The 14,826-nt window shown below is 47.1% G+C and overlaps 1 protein-coding gene across 2 annotated transcripts; it reads right to left on the bottom strand.

Moving 5' to 3' along the window:
* Positions 1–3,834: 3,834 nt before the first annotated feature.
* GLRX (glutaredoxin) lies at positions 3,835–14,767 on the bottom strand. 2 transcript variants are annotated; one of them, XM_006047509.4, is made up of 3 exons: positions 14,474–14,767; positions 6,937–7,056; positions 3,835–5,123 (listed from the first exon to the last, which is right to left on the bottom strand). In XM_006047509.4, exons 1-2 carry the CDS (start codon positions 14,762–14,764, stop codon positions 6,943–6,945), a joined length of 405 nt encoding a protein of 134 aa, XP_006047571.4. In that variant the 5' UTR covers positions 14,765–14,767; the 3' UTR covers positions 3,835–5,123; positions 6,937–6,942. The 2 variants fall into 2 exon arrangements, with proteins under 2 accessions (XP_006047571.4, XP_025147994.3); XM_025292209.3 differs by having other exon boundaries at positions 3,835–5,120; positions 14,474–14,766.
* Between the last annotated feature and the right edge of the window lie 59 nt (positions 14,768–14,826).

The raw sequence follows: 14,826 nt of genomic DNA, 5'->3' as shown, positions 1-14,826 counted from the left end.
TTAGAGGACAAGTCTAGGAAAGCCAGTATCCGATTGCTAGGAGTTCCAAAAAGGACACAAAGAAAATGGAGGGAAGGAAAGCACCCATAGAATAGCTCAATAATAGTTCCAAAGGCCCTTCAAACCTCCAAGTAGCCCCTAAAATGTACGAAAAGAGACCCTTCCAAGACACAACACCATGATATTTCAAAGGGAAGATTTTGCAAGTTTCCAGAATGTTAAACAAGGAAACCAAACAGGTTAACCACAAAAGATCAAGAATCAGGATGGCTTCAGACTTCTTAACAGCCGCACTGGAGTAAAAGACCATAAGCAGTGTCTGTAGACTTCCAGAAGGAGACGACTTCCAACTAGAAGCTCCATCCAGGTGAACTATTAGTGAAAGTGTTAGCTGCCATCGTCTCCGACTCTTTGAGACCCCTTGGACTGTAGCCCACCAGACTCCTCTGTCCATGGGATTCTCCAGGCAAGAACACTGGAATGAATTGCCTTTTCCTTCTCCAGTGGATCTTCCTGATCCAGGGATTGAACCGGGGTCATATTGGAGCTTCCCTGGTAGCTCAGACGGTAAAGCATCTGCCTGCAATGTGGGAGACCTGGGTTTGATCCCTGAGTCAGGAATATCCCCTGGAGAAAGAAATGGCAACCCACTCCAGAACTCTTTCCTGGAAAATCCCACGGACAGAGGAACCTGGTAGGCTACAGTCCATGGGGTCACAAAAGAGTCGGACACGACTGAGCAACTTCACTTTCCTTTTTTCCTCCTACATTATAGGCAGATTCTTTATCATCGGAGCCACCAGGGAATTTCAATCAAGAACACTTTCAGACAAGCAAGGTTTCAAAAAGTTTACTTCCCATCTCTCTTTCTTAAGACCAAAGAAGGATATATGGTCCTCCAAAATGAAAAAGATAGCTTATGGTGAACGATGTCAAGTTCGTGATCTCCAAAGAAGCTTTAGCTTCAGGACCAGAAACCAGGCTTGATCACTCAAGAGCTTTTGTGTAGCAGAGTTTTATTAAAGTGAAAAAGGGACAGAGAAAGCTTCTGACATAGACATCAGAAGGCGGATGGAGAGTGCCCCCCACTGCTTAGTCTTAGAAAGGGAGTTATGTACTTTTTCAGTTGGTTATTACAGTAAATCAAAAAAAAGTCTTAAGGTCGTAAGGGTCTTACCAGACCCACTCCCATAATATATATTTGAAGATGACAGGATTAGTCAGAAGCTTCTCAAGGAGAAACTTGTCCTCTAGCAGAATACATTGTTGTCATGTAATCATTGGTACAGGCTTTAAGAGAAAACATACCCTTGAACAAGATGAGTTGTTTTGTTGTGCAGTCATCACCTCTGGGCTTAAAGGAAAAAGGTTTGTCCTTTCCTCCTGCTTGAGAATTCCAGACCCCCATCTCCTCCTCCAGAGCCCCAGCCCCCTTTCTCCTCCTTGGGGACCCCGGACTTATCAAGCTACCTGGGAATTGTCTCTCTCACTATGAAAAATAGAAAGATACAATTCAGTCATTTCCCTTCATATTCATTCTCCCCTTCTTTAATTTTTTTTAGCATTTATTTATTCAGAACAACTTTTTCATTGAAGTTTAATTGATTTACAGCTTTGTGTTAGTTTCAAGTGTACGGCAAAGTGATTCATTCATATACATACATATGTGTATTCTTTTTCAGATTCTTTTCTGTTCTAGGTTATTCTAAGATGTAGCATTCAGTTTCTTCTGCTCTACAGTAGTTCCTTGTTGTTTTTTATGCATAGTAGAGTGTATCTGTTAATCTTAAACTCCTAACTTTGTTGGAGTGTAGACCTCCCTGAGTTTTAGCTGGGCGAGGGGCTTCCCAGCAGGGACACCATTGCCTCATGTCACTCACAGCTAAGTGGGGCCGGAGACTAAGTTCTGGGTAATGGGATGTGAGAAAAGTGCTGCGAGCATCCCGGGTTGATCCTGACTTCACAGGGCAAGGCCACCTGCCTGCCTCTGAACTGTTAGGAGGGAAAATAAGCTTCTGTCGGAACATGGTATTTTGTTAGAGCAGTTTAGCTGTGATAGATATCTGTGGGGTGCAGGAAACAGGAGATCCAGCTCTGGGTGGAGAGCAGTGGAATCCCAGGATGACAGTGAAGGGAGATCCCAGGAGGAGAGCTGTGTTCGGACTTGGATGGCATCCGGTCCGGACTGGAGCACCGAAAGTCCATGTGTTGAGAGCTTCTGCTGTTGTCTTTTTTTTTTTTTTTAACTTGAGGACAGAGTGCTTAAATGAGCCTGAGTACATGCTTATCTGAAATTTGTCTTGTGCTGACATTTCTGTTCTCCAGGCCACACCCTTGGCTGGTGGAGGAGGTGTGGGCTTGGGCCTGCTCCTGGAAGCTGGAGGTGACCTGTGGATGCAGAAGATGCAGAACCACCCATTTACATGACAGATTTCTGGGAGATGCCTGGTACCTGTACATAATCCCCAACCACGGGGTGCCTCGGGTTTCCAAGGACTCATTTGGGACCACGCCTCTGGCAAGCTCCCAGGAAACAGAAGCCAGTTTATGACTCAGAGCCTCTGTTCAGCTTATCTTCTCCTGGGGCCCTTCACCTGATGTCCTTCCTTACCCATCTAGGTTGGTGTTTGTTAACTTTTCAACACTTAAATGTGTTGCTGAGGGATATTCTGCAAAGTACAACCATAACACATCGGAATTGCTCTCAGAGAAGCAGCAGTGAGCAGTAGCTTGAAGTGAGATCTTAGTTCCCTGCCCAGGAATTGAACCTAGGTAACCTAGATGACCTGATCTGACTCTTGAGAAACCTATATGCAGGTCAGGATGCAACAGTTAGAACTGGACATGGAACAACAGGCTGGTTCCAAATAGGAAAAGGAGTACGTCAAGGCTGTATATTGTCACTCTGCTTATTTAACTTAAATGCAGAGTACATCATGAGAAATGCTGGGCTGGAAGAAGCACAAGCTGGAATCAAGATTGCTGGGAGAAATATCAATAACCTCAGATATACAGATGACACCACCCTTATGGCAGAAAGTGAAGAGGAACTAAAAAGCCTCTTGATGAAGGTGAAAGAGGAGAGTGAAAAAGTTGGCTTAAAACTCAACATTCAGAAAACGAAGATCATGGCATCTGGTCCCATCACTTCATGGGAAATAGATGGGAAAACAGTGGAAACAGTGTCAGACTTTATTTTTCTGGGCTCCAAAATCACTGCAGATGGTGACTGCAGCCATGAAATTAAAAGATGCTTACTCCTTGGAAGGAAAGTTATGACCAACCTAGACAGCATATTCAAAAGCAGGGACATTACTTTGCCAACAAAGGTCCGTCTAGTCAAGGCTATGGTTTTTCCAGTGGTCATGTATGGATATGAGATTTGGACTGTGAAGAAAGCTGAGCCCTGAAGAATTGATGCTTTTGAACTGTGGTGTTGGAGAAGACTCTTGGGAGTCCCTTGGACTGCAAGGAGATCCAACCAGTCCATTCTGAAGGAGATCAGCCCTGGGATTTCTTTGGAAGGAATGATGCTGAAGCTGAAACTCCAGTACTTTGGCCACCTCATGTGAAGAGTTGACTCATTGGAAAAGACTCTGATGCTGGGAGGGATTGGGGGCAGGAGAAGAAGGGGATGGCAGAGGATGAGATGGCTGGATGGCATCACTGACTTGATGGACTTGAGTCTGAGTGAACTCTGGGAGTTGGTGATGGACAGGGAGGCCTGGCGTGCTGTGATTCATGGGGTCACAAAGACTCGGACACAACTGAGTGACTGAACTGACTGAACATATGCAAATTATGAAATTTACAAAATCACACCAACAGTGTATACTCAGTGAAAGACAATAGCATGTGCTTTTATTTATAATGGCAGGGGGGACGGATGTGAAAAAAAAAAAACAAAAACCTGAAATTGGTTTATTTTGCATTGATGACACTCCTTAAAGTCTTGAGAACGACGAATTGGGCAAAAATCAGTGTATGATCCATGAGTACTTCTTTAATAGAGAAGAAATTAGCCATTCATACTTGTGTCTACAGAAAGAAATTAACAGTCTTGCAATTCTAGAATCCTTCACAATAAGGAATTCTTAAGTTCTCATAGAGTGAGGGGGGAGAAGGGGAGAGAGAAAATCATCCAGAACAGTGTTTCCCAAATTTGGCTGTTTCACAGACATTTTTTGTGGGAGGGGGATGCAGGTTTTCTGCATAACATTTAAATGTTTGTGTGTTCCTTCTGTGTGTCATCTAAACAATGTATGCTTGTCCAGGATTCCCTGGACACCGTCTGACCTAACAGCATTGCCGTATGACCACCGCACCTACACCTCTGATCCCTGTAGCACAAAGTGAAGACCAACCGTGCTTAACTTTTCACGTGGTTTCTCTCGGACTGAGAGACAGAACAGACAGAACCGTCGAACATTTCCTGTGAGATCTGTGAGTTGTCAGGGTTCGGGGCAGTGGTTCACAGCAGTGAGTTTCAAAGCAGGAAGGGATGGGGTGGGGTGGAGATGGTGGCCTGGGAAGACACCTTTTGAAAAAGCACATTCAAAATGCCTGTTGATTTCATAATACAAATTCTAGGAAGTCAAACTCAACAAATCAAAATGCCTGTTGAATTCATAATACAAATTCTAGGAAGTCAGACTCAACAAAATAATTTCCAGGCAGTAGCAGAAAACCAACTCTAGCTTCGTGCTTGGGGCCTGAGATACACTTGGTTGAGAAACACAGGCTTTAGAGGTAGAGGCAGCCCAGCTCAGAAGAGACCGTTGGTAAGAACATGTGCCAAAGAGAAGGACCATCTTTTGGGTCAGTGAGTGAATCCTAAGCATATCTTGTCATGGTCCCTGGGAACCCAAAGGGCCAATCCACAAGAAACCCAAGACATCCATCAGACCTGTTATTTTGGGCAAGTTGGTCCATTTTTAATACTAAGTCAAAAGAAGCCGTTGACTTCCCTTCCCCGTTTATTGAGGTTAAAATACTTCAGTATTTTAAGTAAACAGTTGCTGTGACTGGGTACAGTCACCCCAGGTCCATCCTCCAGGAACTGCTGTCATTATCTGCAATGCCATCCTGTCCCCAAGGCGGGATATCAGCCTGGGTCTGCTCTGCTAGGGAAAAAAAAAATAATATTAATACAAAGAATTGGATCTTCTTAGAGCAGGTCCCGTCATTTCTCTTTCATTATCAGAACACTGACTCTTGCCATTTAAACACAATCGGTTACAGATGGTCTTGAAATGCAAGTTGCCATTGGAATACTAAGAGCATAATATGCTGAAGGACAATGCAGCTAAAGAGATCCTGCGAATATGGGGGACTCGAACACCCACCCCAACCTAGAGGTCACTGCTGCTGCTGCTAAGTCGCTTCAGTCGTGTCCTGCTCTGTGTGACTCCATAGACGGCAGCCCACCAGGCTCCCCCGTCCCTGGGATTCTCCAGGCAAGAACACTGGAGTGGGTTGCCATTTCCTTCTCCAATGCATGAAAGTGAAAAGTGAAAGTGAAGTTGTTCAGTCGTGTCCGACTCTTAGCGACCCCATGGACTGCAGCCTGCCAGGCTCCTCCATCCATGGGATTTTCCAGGCAAGAGTACGGGAGTGGGGTGCCATTGCACTGGGGGGATGGTATTTCCCACTTCCCCCAGAAAGGCACAAGTTTTCTTTCATTCTTAATCTAAGCCTGAATTGTTAAAAAAGTATATCGAATAGGAAACATCTGGCACCGTGTGGTGTGAGGCCAGAAAGCTAACCCAGACAGACACGGTCTGTTTACTTGCTGGGATAAAGTTGTAGAACTGTAATTCAAGATTTGTAAAACTGTTTGCTTTGAAAGGGATCGCGTGTGCTTTTCAGGCCCTGTGTTTTCACTCCTGTGGCTTTTCTGAGTGATCCCTGCAAACTCGGTGTACTCATTGCTCAGGGGTTAATTATTAATTAGTGGGCAATAAATACCCTTCAAAGAACATTTTAATTGGAACACCCTAAGTTTCTCCTTTGGCTTAAAAAAAAGTCTTTCCACAGATGAGTCAGTGGAATTGGCCTGGTTCAAAGCCGTCTTGCTCCAACAAGAGCTGCAGGGAGGGGAACCCATTCCTTTCTGAAGGATATGTGACCCTGTGGTTTTCCATTCGAAGATCTCCTTTAGGTTACAACTTTAGAAAACTTTGACTTGTTATTTGGGAAGCCAATTGAATTGGCTTCTCAGGGTGAACATAGGTACAGCAAAAATTACCTTGGTTTCACGTTGCATTTAGGAGATTTCAGGCTGCTTCCCATGGCCTGTGAGCTCTGGCGGCTCGCTGCCCACATCTGCTACTATTAATACCTTCCCTTCTCACTGCCCTTCACTCAGTCTGCTCTTGCTTGCTTTCGGTTCCGTGAATATTCCACACTTGTTGTCACCTCAGGACCTTTCTTCTTTCTATTCCTTCTGCCCGAAAGCTCTTCTGCTTCATCATCATATGGTTGTCTCCTTGTCAATCAGATCTTGGCTCAGCCAGCCCCTCTGAAAAAGGCCTTTCCTCACCATGTTAGCTCCATTTGCTCCCTCCCCCTCTGCCATGCTCTATCAGATTACTCACTTGTTTCAGGCATTATTTAACTTGTGTTGGATCAGTCTGTCTCTCTAGAATATAAGTTCCATATTATCTTTTTGTTCATATCTATATTTCCAACGTCTCATACAGTGTCTGGCCCATAGTAAGTGCTAAATAAATATTTGTTAAATGAAGGTTGAGTGAAAAGCTTTCCTCCCATTGATGCACTTAATCCGTTTGTAAAAGGGAAACTCATACACGACATCACAGTTCCCCAGATCACCGTTTGCATATCTTGGGTGCCTTGCTCGATTGTAATAAAACACGGCAGTAGAGTCCCACCATCTGTCCGTGTTCCTGGCCCAGAGTCCCACCTGTCACTCACCTGTAATTATTGCAGAGCTCCAATTTGCTTTAGCCGTGTCAACAGTTCCCCTCTCTCGTGCATATTTACTAGATCTGTGCATCCACCTATGCACTCTTGACCGATGAAGACCCGAGGTACCTAAGGAAGCAAACAAGCCAGGACATTGAGGGAGCGTCGTTAGGTTAGACGCTTTTATCGTTCTCTGAACATTCCGCATGGTCTGAAGCTTTTCAAATCACTTTACAACGTCCTCATGTATACTCTTTCAAGTCAGAACTTTATGAGATGCATAACGTAATTCACTCAAGAGTGCTTTTAAACCAAGATGCTTTTCAAATGGAATGTTCTGTGTGTGTGAGATTTTCTAACTTGTCAAAATGATTTAAAAATTTCACTCTGCAGGAACACCTTTCCAGGAACAGGTTTTGGTTGGCTGCAGCCAGACCACCCTGATTGAATTCTGGTTTCTCTGCAGCTGGGACCACACGTGAGCCCTTAAACGGAACCACAGCAACCAGGAAGGAGTTTGTTTTTCAGTGCAGCTGGACAAGTATTTCCATCAGTTCTGTCCCTGATTTTTAGACTCAGTTTATGAGAGTTGTCTCTCTCTTGTGAGCCCTGTCCTCAGCTAGGGAAGAGATGATGGTGTCAGAATCGCCTTCTTTGAAATGCCTGGCCCATCATAGGATGAAGTACCACAGCTCTGGGAGCAAAGACATGCATCTGCTTTGGTTTCGCAGCTGGCATGGGTGGGTCTTCCAGGGCCAGTCAGACTGACAGTCAACTCTTTGCGCTGAGCACATTCATCGAGTCAAGCTCAGGCTCCCTCCCTGCTGCTAGGTAAGGTGCATTCCAGGATTCCAGAGGGCTCTTGGAGGAGAAATTCCTTTCACTGTGGCTCAGACAAGTTCCAGGCCAAGGGTGTTGCAGAAAGGCTGACTGGCAGTGAAGAAGCAAGCCCAGAACAGGCTCCCTGAGGGGTCAGGAACTAGCGGGTCCTCTCTCAGAACACTAGGAACAGACTAGAAGGGGCAGGAGAGGTTAAGAATATTTTCAGAGCTTTTGCTTTTCCTCTGAAGCCACAGTTACTCAGATGCATTTCTTTATTGAGGTATAGTTGATATCCAATATAAGTTTCAGGTGTACAATATGGTTAGTCACAATTTTTATAGATTATATTCCATTTATAGTTATTATAAAATATACTATATTTTATATAGTAGGCTATACTTATAGCCTATACTATATAGAAATAGGCTATACTCTCCACGGAGAAGGCAATGGCACCCCACTCCAGTACTCTTGCCTGGAAAATCCCAAGGATGGAGGAGGCTGGTAGGCTGTGGTCCATGGGGTCACTAAGAGTCGGACACGACTGAGCAACTTCACTTCCACTTTTCACTATCATGCATTGGAGAAGGAAATGGCAACCCACTCCAGTGTTCTTGCCTGGAGAATCCCAGGGACGGTGGAGCCTGATGGGCTGCCGTCATGGGGTCGCACAGAGTCAGACACGACTGAAGTGACTTAGCAGCATACTCTCCATATTGTAGAATATATCCCTGTAGTTTACTTTTACATAATAGTTTCGACCTCTTAATCTCCTACCCATGCATTGCCTCTCCTCTCTCCTCACTAGTAACCACTAGTTTGTTCTCTGTAAGTTTGTTTCTTTTTTGTTATATTCACTAGTTTGTGGTGGTTTTATTAGATTCCACATATAAGTGATATCATGCAGTGCTTGTCTTTCTCTGACTTGTTTCACTCAGCAGAACGCACAGTCCATCCACATTGTTGCAAATGGCAAACTTTCATTCTTTGTCATGACTGAGTAGTATTCCACTGTGTATACACACACCCTGTCCTCTTTATCCCTTCATCTGTTCATGGACACACTTAGGTGACTTCTGTATCTTGGAAATTGTAAATAATGCTGCTATGAACATTGGGGTGCATGTTCAGATGAATTTTTTTTTTTAAAGGAAGAGAGTTGAGAAAAAGGGCTGAAGTATTTCAGATAAGTCCTACCATATTTCCATTAAGAAGGGGATCTGGGCGGAAGTGGGCTTTACAAACTAAGGCCCCCAGTTGAAAGAATCCTGCACTACATTGCCTTGGCTACGTCCTGTGTCCCGAGTGGGAGGAGCACACAGGATGGTGTTCCAGTGAGGAAGCCTGGTGGTGCCCTCCTCAGCCACACACGGGGCTACCCGCCCCCCGCCCTGCATGCCGTGTGGGAGCTTTGCATGTGGAAGTGACATCAAGGCTGCTTTTTTTTTTTTTTTTTTTTAAATCTTAACTAGCTGAAAGAATTTGCAGAAAGATGAGTTCAGAAACCTAAAGTTTCCCCCCTGGATCCTGGCCATTATTTTAGAGAAAATAAAGCACCTCTCAGATTGTTGGGGGCCATTTGGCTTCTGTCTCCCCAGAACAGTTGGCTGTGGTCAGTTGCAGTGGTAAAGAATGCTAATGGAATTCTAAATAATTATAACACAGGGCTCCTTCTGTGGAAAGCATTGCCTAAAGAAGTAAAACTCATCTGAGCTTCAAATAAGGAAGCTTTCATTCTTTTAGGTTTTTTTTTTCTTTTTGATGTGAACCATCTTTAAAGTCTTTTTTGAATTTGTCACAATATCGCTTCTGTTTTGTGTTTTGGTTTTTTGGACAGGAGGCACGTGGGATCCAGGCATCAAACCCACACCCCCTGCATTGAAAGGAAAGTCCCAACCATTGGACTGCCAGGGAAGCCCCATGGAAGGGATGTGTTCATTCTTGAACTTGTTACTTTCAAAAAGAACTGATTGTCACTCCTCCTGTTGCTTGCCCCATCTCCACCTTAGACCAGAGGGTGTGGTTAGTTGGCGAGAAGCCCCTGAGGAGGAAGGAGTCCTCCCCCTTTGACAGCAGTTCTCAGATCTGAACCATGCGATCAGAACCTTGGTGGGCTTGTTAAAACATAGATTTCTTACTCCTCCCCACCCAACATTTATGATACAGGAGATCTGGGCAGGGGCTCAAGAATGTGCATTCTGACAAATTCCCAGGTGACTCTAAAGGAGCATATTTGCAAACCACGGGTTGGCGCTGAGAGCAGTCCTTCCTCCCGGGGTAACTAACTGAGGCTTTGGAAACCCACAGCTCTATGGCAGCCCCCAGCCCCCGAAAGGCAGGCCCTGAAACACAATCAGATCAGATCATCCGGGCTGTCCCCAGGGCGGAGTTCTGTGCATGCCTTCTGGCACACAAGCTGCTTGTGAGAGCTGAGAGCTGGAAGGCCCCATTGCCCTAACACCCCCTCCTCTGGGCTAGGAAACAGTGAAGACCACGGTAAAGTCCATCAAAGGTCCAACAAAGGTCCGTCTAGTCAAGGCTATGGTTTTTCCAGTAGTCATGTACAGACGTGAGAGTTGGACTCTAAAGAAAGCTGAGCGCCAAAGAATTGATGCTTTTGAACTGTGGTGTTGGAGAGACTCTTGAGAGTCCCTTGGACTGCAAGGAGATCCAACCAGTCCATCCTAAAGGAAATCAGTCCTGAATATTCATTGGAAGGACTGATGTTGAAGCTGAAACTCCAATACTTTGGCCACCTGATGTGAAGAACTGATTCATTTGAAAAGACCCTGATGCTGGGAAAGATTGAAGGCGGGAGGAGAAGGGGACAGCAGAGGATGGGATGGTTGGATGGCATCACTGACTCAATGGACATGAGTTTGGGTAAACTCTGGGAGTTGGTGATGGACAGGGAGGCCTGGCGTGCTGCAGTTCATAGGGTCACAAAGAGTCCGACACGACAGAGTGACTGAACTGAACTGAAAGCCCATCGGTTTTCAGCTCTCTCAGAGGAAGCTGAGCTTGCAGGCCCCACCGGACGGTGAGGGAGGCTGTGGTGGCCAAACAGGAAGCTGCTGATGCAGCTGAGAAGGAAGAGGAGGCTGGGGCTCTGTGCCTCCCCTCCCGGCCCACCCCCTTCTTCGGAGGAACTTGAGTCTGTTACATTAAAGAAGTAGGGAACTGCCACCAGAATACCCAGCTTGGGAGTTCTGCGGCCCTCCTTCTCCAGGAGCTTTCTCCAGCCCCCACCTCAGCTGGGGTGGCATCTTCTGTTTTCTGTACTAAGTCGCTTCAGTCATGTCTAACTCTGTGCAACCCCGTGGACTGTAGCCTGCCAGGCTCCTCTGTCCATGGGATTCTCCAGGCAAGAATACTGGAGTGGGTTGCCATTTCCTTCTCTAGGGGACCTTCCTGACTCAGGGCTCGAACCCGCGTCTCTTGTCTCCTGCACTGGCAGGCGCGTTCTTGACCAGCGGTGCCACCTGTGTGGCTCCGAGGCTGCTACTCAGCTGATCGCCAGGCCTCTGCAGCACCTCCTTGGCTGCTCCCTGGTACGGTTCCTTTCTCACCAGAGCTGCTGCCATAACCTCCAGAGGTCCCCAGCTTTGGTCCTCATCCTGGCCTTCCTGCAGCCTCTTTCCCCACAGCCACTGGAGTGACCCTTTCAAAATCAAGCGGCATCTCATCTCCCGTCACATGCCCGGTCTGTGTGCCATGTGATGGCATGAACAGCCGACCTATTCCTCATGATCTCAGACCACACCCGCTCCTAACTCACAATGCTCCACCCACACAGGCCTTCTCGCCAGGCAAGCTTCTACCCCCAGGATCTTAGCACTTGCTGTTCCCACTGCCTGGAATGTCCTACGCCTACACTCCTGCATGCTTGCTCCCTCAGTCCCTTTAGATATCTGCAAAACCTGCCGGCTCCATTTAAAACTGTACCTTGCTGCCTACTGCTTACCTCCCTTTCCTACCTGGCTTCTCCATATCACACATCACTTACCACCTTCTAACACACTACTTTATTTATGGCATTGACTAGAATGTAAGTTCCACAAAGGCAGGAATTTTCATTTGCTCTGTTCACGGCAGTATTTCCAGTGTTCAGAAAAGTGCCTAGGACAGCAGGTGCTTAAAAATATTTGTTGTATTCAGCAAAATTATCCTTCAAAAGCAAAGGGGAAAAAGACATCTGCACACAAAAATGAAGCAAATTTGTTGCCCAAAGCTCCTCCTTGTGAGGAATGTTCAAAGGCATCCTTCAGAGAGAAGGAGAATGACAGAGGTCAGGAAAACTTGGATTTACATAAAGAACTTTCGGGAAGAATAAGTGAAAGCACTGATCTAGGAGCTGTGGCTAAAGCAAAACCAAAACCCGTGTCTCCAGTTTGGTGGCCTGATTGAAGTCCTGTGTTTCCGCAATCAGTCAAGTCCCACTGGGCTGCTGCTGTTTGCACAGCAGCACAGGCGTAGCAAGCGAGTGACAGCTCTCAAGGTTTCCAGTCTCTGAATAGAAAACCTGCTGCGCTAGGGATGATGAAGTTATACATCCTTAAAGGATTTGTTCTCCCCTTGGAGGAATGCATTCAGGACTCAAGAACCTGTGAAAAGTATCTTGAAAAATTCAAAACCAAACTTTGAAAGATCACTAGAAGAAAGTGTTAGCTTTACAGTGAATTGGGGTGGGGGGGTGTTGTTGAATGGTTGTATGAAGAGGTTTGTTTTTCCTGCTAGAGTGATGGGTGCTGTAGTTGAAAGATGTGGGTCCCAAACATTGTTGCAAATTGGAATTACTTTTTTCATTTTTTGATAGGAGATACATTCTATTTGACTTCCACATTTTTTGAGGTGTAACTGACAAATCTGTGTGTGTTTAAGGTGTACAATGTCAGGGTTTGATACACAGATACCCTGTGAAATGATTACTGCAGTCAAGTGAATTTACATATCCATTACCCCACAGCTACTATTTGCATGTGTGTGTGGTGAGAACACTTAAGATGTAATCATAGCAAATTGCAAGCCTACATTTCACCCCCAGCACTTACTCCTCTTACAGCTCCATGTTTGTATTCGTGTCCTGGGGATCTTTAAAACTACTGATGCCTGTCTGCCCCCTCTCCTTGGGATTTAATTGGCATGGGGTCTGACTGAGACATTGGGAGGTGTTTTTTTTTTAAGTTCCCCAGGTAATTCTGGCTTCCCTTGTAGCACACACGGTTGGTAAAGAATCAGCCTGCAATGCAGGAGGCCTGGGTTTGAGTCCTGAGTTGGGAAGATCCCCTGGAGAAGGGAATGGCAACCCACTCCAGTCTTCTGGCCTGGAGAATCCCATGGACAGAGGAGCCTGGCAGGCTACAGTCCATAGAGGTCGCAAGGGTCAGACACGACTTAGAGACTAAACCACCACCACAGGTGATTCTAACGTACAACACCACCTGTAAACTGCCCTCCCCGAGGGATCCCTCACATCAGGGGCCACAGCTGTACCCACACTGCCCTTTGCTGCTTAGGACCCAAGCAGCCTGAATAGCTGGTGGTCCAGCCAAGCAACAAGAGGCCCTCTCGCCATTGTGTTCTCTACTCCAGGACCTTCCTAAGACCAAGGGTCCTCAGCTCCCAGTGGGGGTCCCTGGAAGCAGTAGGGTTTTGCCTCCCTCTGCACCAGAATGCTGACTTCTGATTGGAGCGGTGGGGAGAAATGGCCTCCCAGGCTTCCCCTTGAGAAGCCAGGAAAAAACACCATCAAATCCAAACTAAACCTCAACTAGGACATGTGCATCTGCAAACACTGTACCCTAGAATGTGTGTCCTGAAAGGGAGCTGGTGGGACATGACTCGGCACCATGCTCCGACCCTGGCACCTGCGCTGATCTGGCAGCCTGGCTGGTTGGCCATCGCACCGGAAGCCCTGGGCGCTAAGGAAGAGGAAGTCATTTCACACAGAGGAGAGAGGGTGTCAGGGGCCCCCGCTGTCTACTCAAAGCAAAAGGGACCATAGAGGTCTCCTCCAGCCTGGTGTTGCAGCCAAGGAGTACCCTGAGGGTCACAGGTGGGGTGACTTGCCAGGATCACACAGCAAGCCACTGTGAGAGCCTGTCCAGAACGCTGGCCTCTGAACTCCCTAACTTGACAGGCCTGAAACTATCCCCTCATTTAGGTCAAGGAGCCACAATGAGTGATTACTTTTTTTTTTTTTCCAGTGGGAGGAATGAGATAAGATATGGAAGAAGGAGAAAATTTAAGGTTAAAGAGAGCCCAGAGGAAAAGACTGAGAGAGCAAATGCCACTGGGCCCTGTCAACCCAGAGGAAAGAGTGCTCTGGGTTCTTGCTCAACGGCAGACACAGAGGGCTCACCCGTGGCCCCTCCACCCCCCCTTCCACCGCCCAGCCCTGCAAGATCAGGCTGTCAGTGCTGAAAACAAAGACTGCAGAGCGCTTCTCGGCGGCGGCGATTCCGGGACACAGCTGCCCGCCGGCCCGCCCGCCTTGACGCCCAACACGGGTCAGCTGCGCACCCCTGTCCCGTGGGCCGAGGTCCGCTGCCTATTCAAGGAAGCAGCTCTTGTCTGGGCGCCCTCCCCCGCATCCTCTCAGAGCGACGAAGCCCTAGCGGTGTCCCCGAGGAAGGCACGGGCCACCCCAGTCACAGACAAAGGCATCCGGGAGGCTTCCCTCTCCCCTCCCCCCCAGCCTTTGGGCAGGAGACCCCAGGCTCACCGTTCTGGCTCCGGTGAGCTGCTGCAAGTAATCTTGAATCTCACTGGTGTTACCGGCGGCTGTAATATCGACAAATTCCAAAAGCCCTTGTTTGAAGGGCAGTTGGCTGAGAAGCTCCTGAGTCTTTCTGCAGTAGGGGCAGGTGGGCTTGATGAACACGACCACCTTCCCAGGCTGGATCTTGCTGTTGACGAACGCTTGAGCCATGCTGCCTCCCTCCGGGGGGTACACCTCCACTGTAGGTAGAGCTTGGGAGTAAAAGCCGCGGCTGACCGACCAGCTGGCTCTCATTTAAAGGAACCTCCCTGGAGGAGGAGTTTGCCCCCGCAGCGTGCTCGATTTTTAAAGGGCCA

The sequence above is a fragment of the Bubalus bubalis genome, chromosome 9, assembly GCF_019923935.1.
Source record: "Bubalus bubalis isolate 160015118507 breed Murrah chromosome 9, NDDB_SH_1, whole genome shotgun sequence".
In the NCBI taxonomy this organism is placed as follows: Eukaryota; Metazoa; Chordata; class Mammalia; order Artiodactyla; family Bovidae; genus Bubalus; species Bubalus bubalis.
Note: the sequence above shows the minus strand (reverse complement) of the source record. Positions and strands in the feature narration are given on the sequence as shown.

What these genes read in the sequence shown, in the direction of transcription:
- GLRX (XM_006047509.4), bottom strand. Translation starts at nt 14,764, where the DNA reads ATGAGAGCCAGCTGGTCGGTCAGCCGCGGCTTTTACTCCCAAGCTCTA. An exon ending in AGCTCACCGGAGCCAGAACG is followed by an intron (nt 7,057 to 14,473) that starts GTGAGCCTGGGG and finishes TTGCTTCCTTAG; the next exon opens with GTACCTCGGGTCTTCATCGG.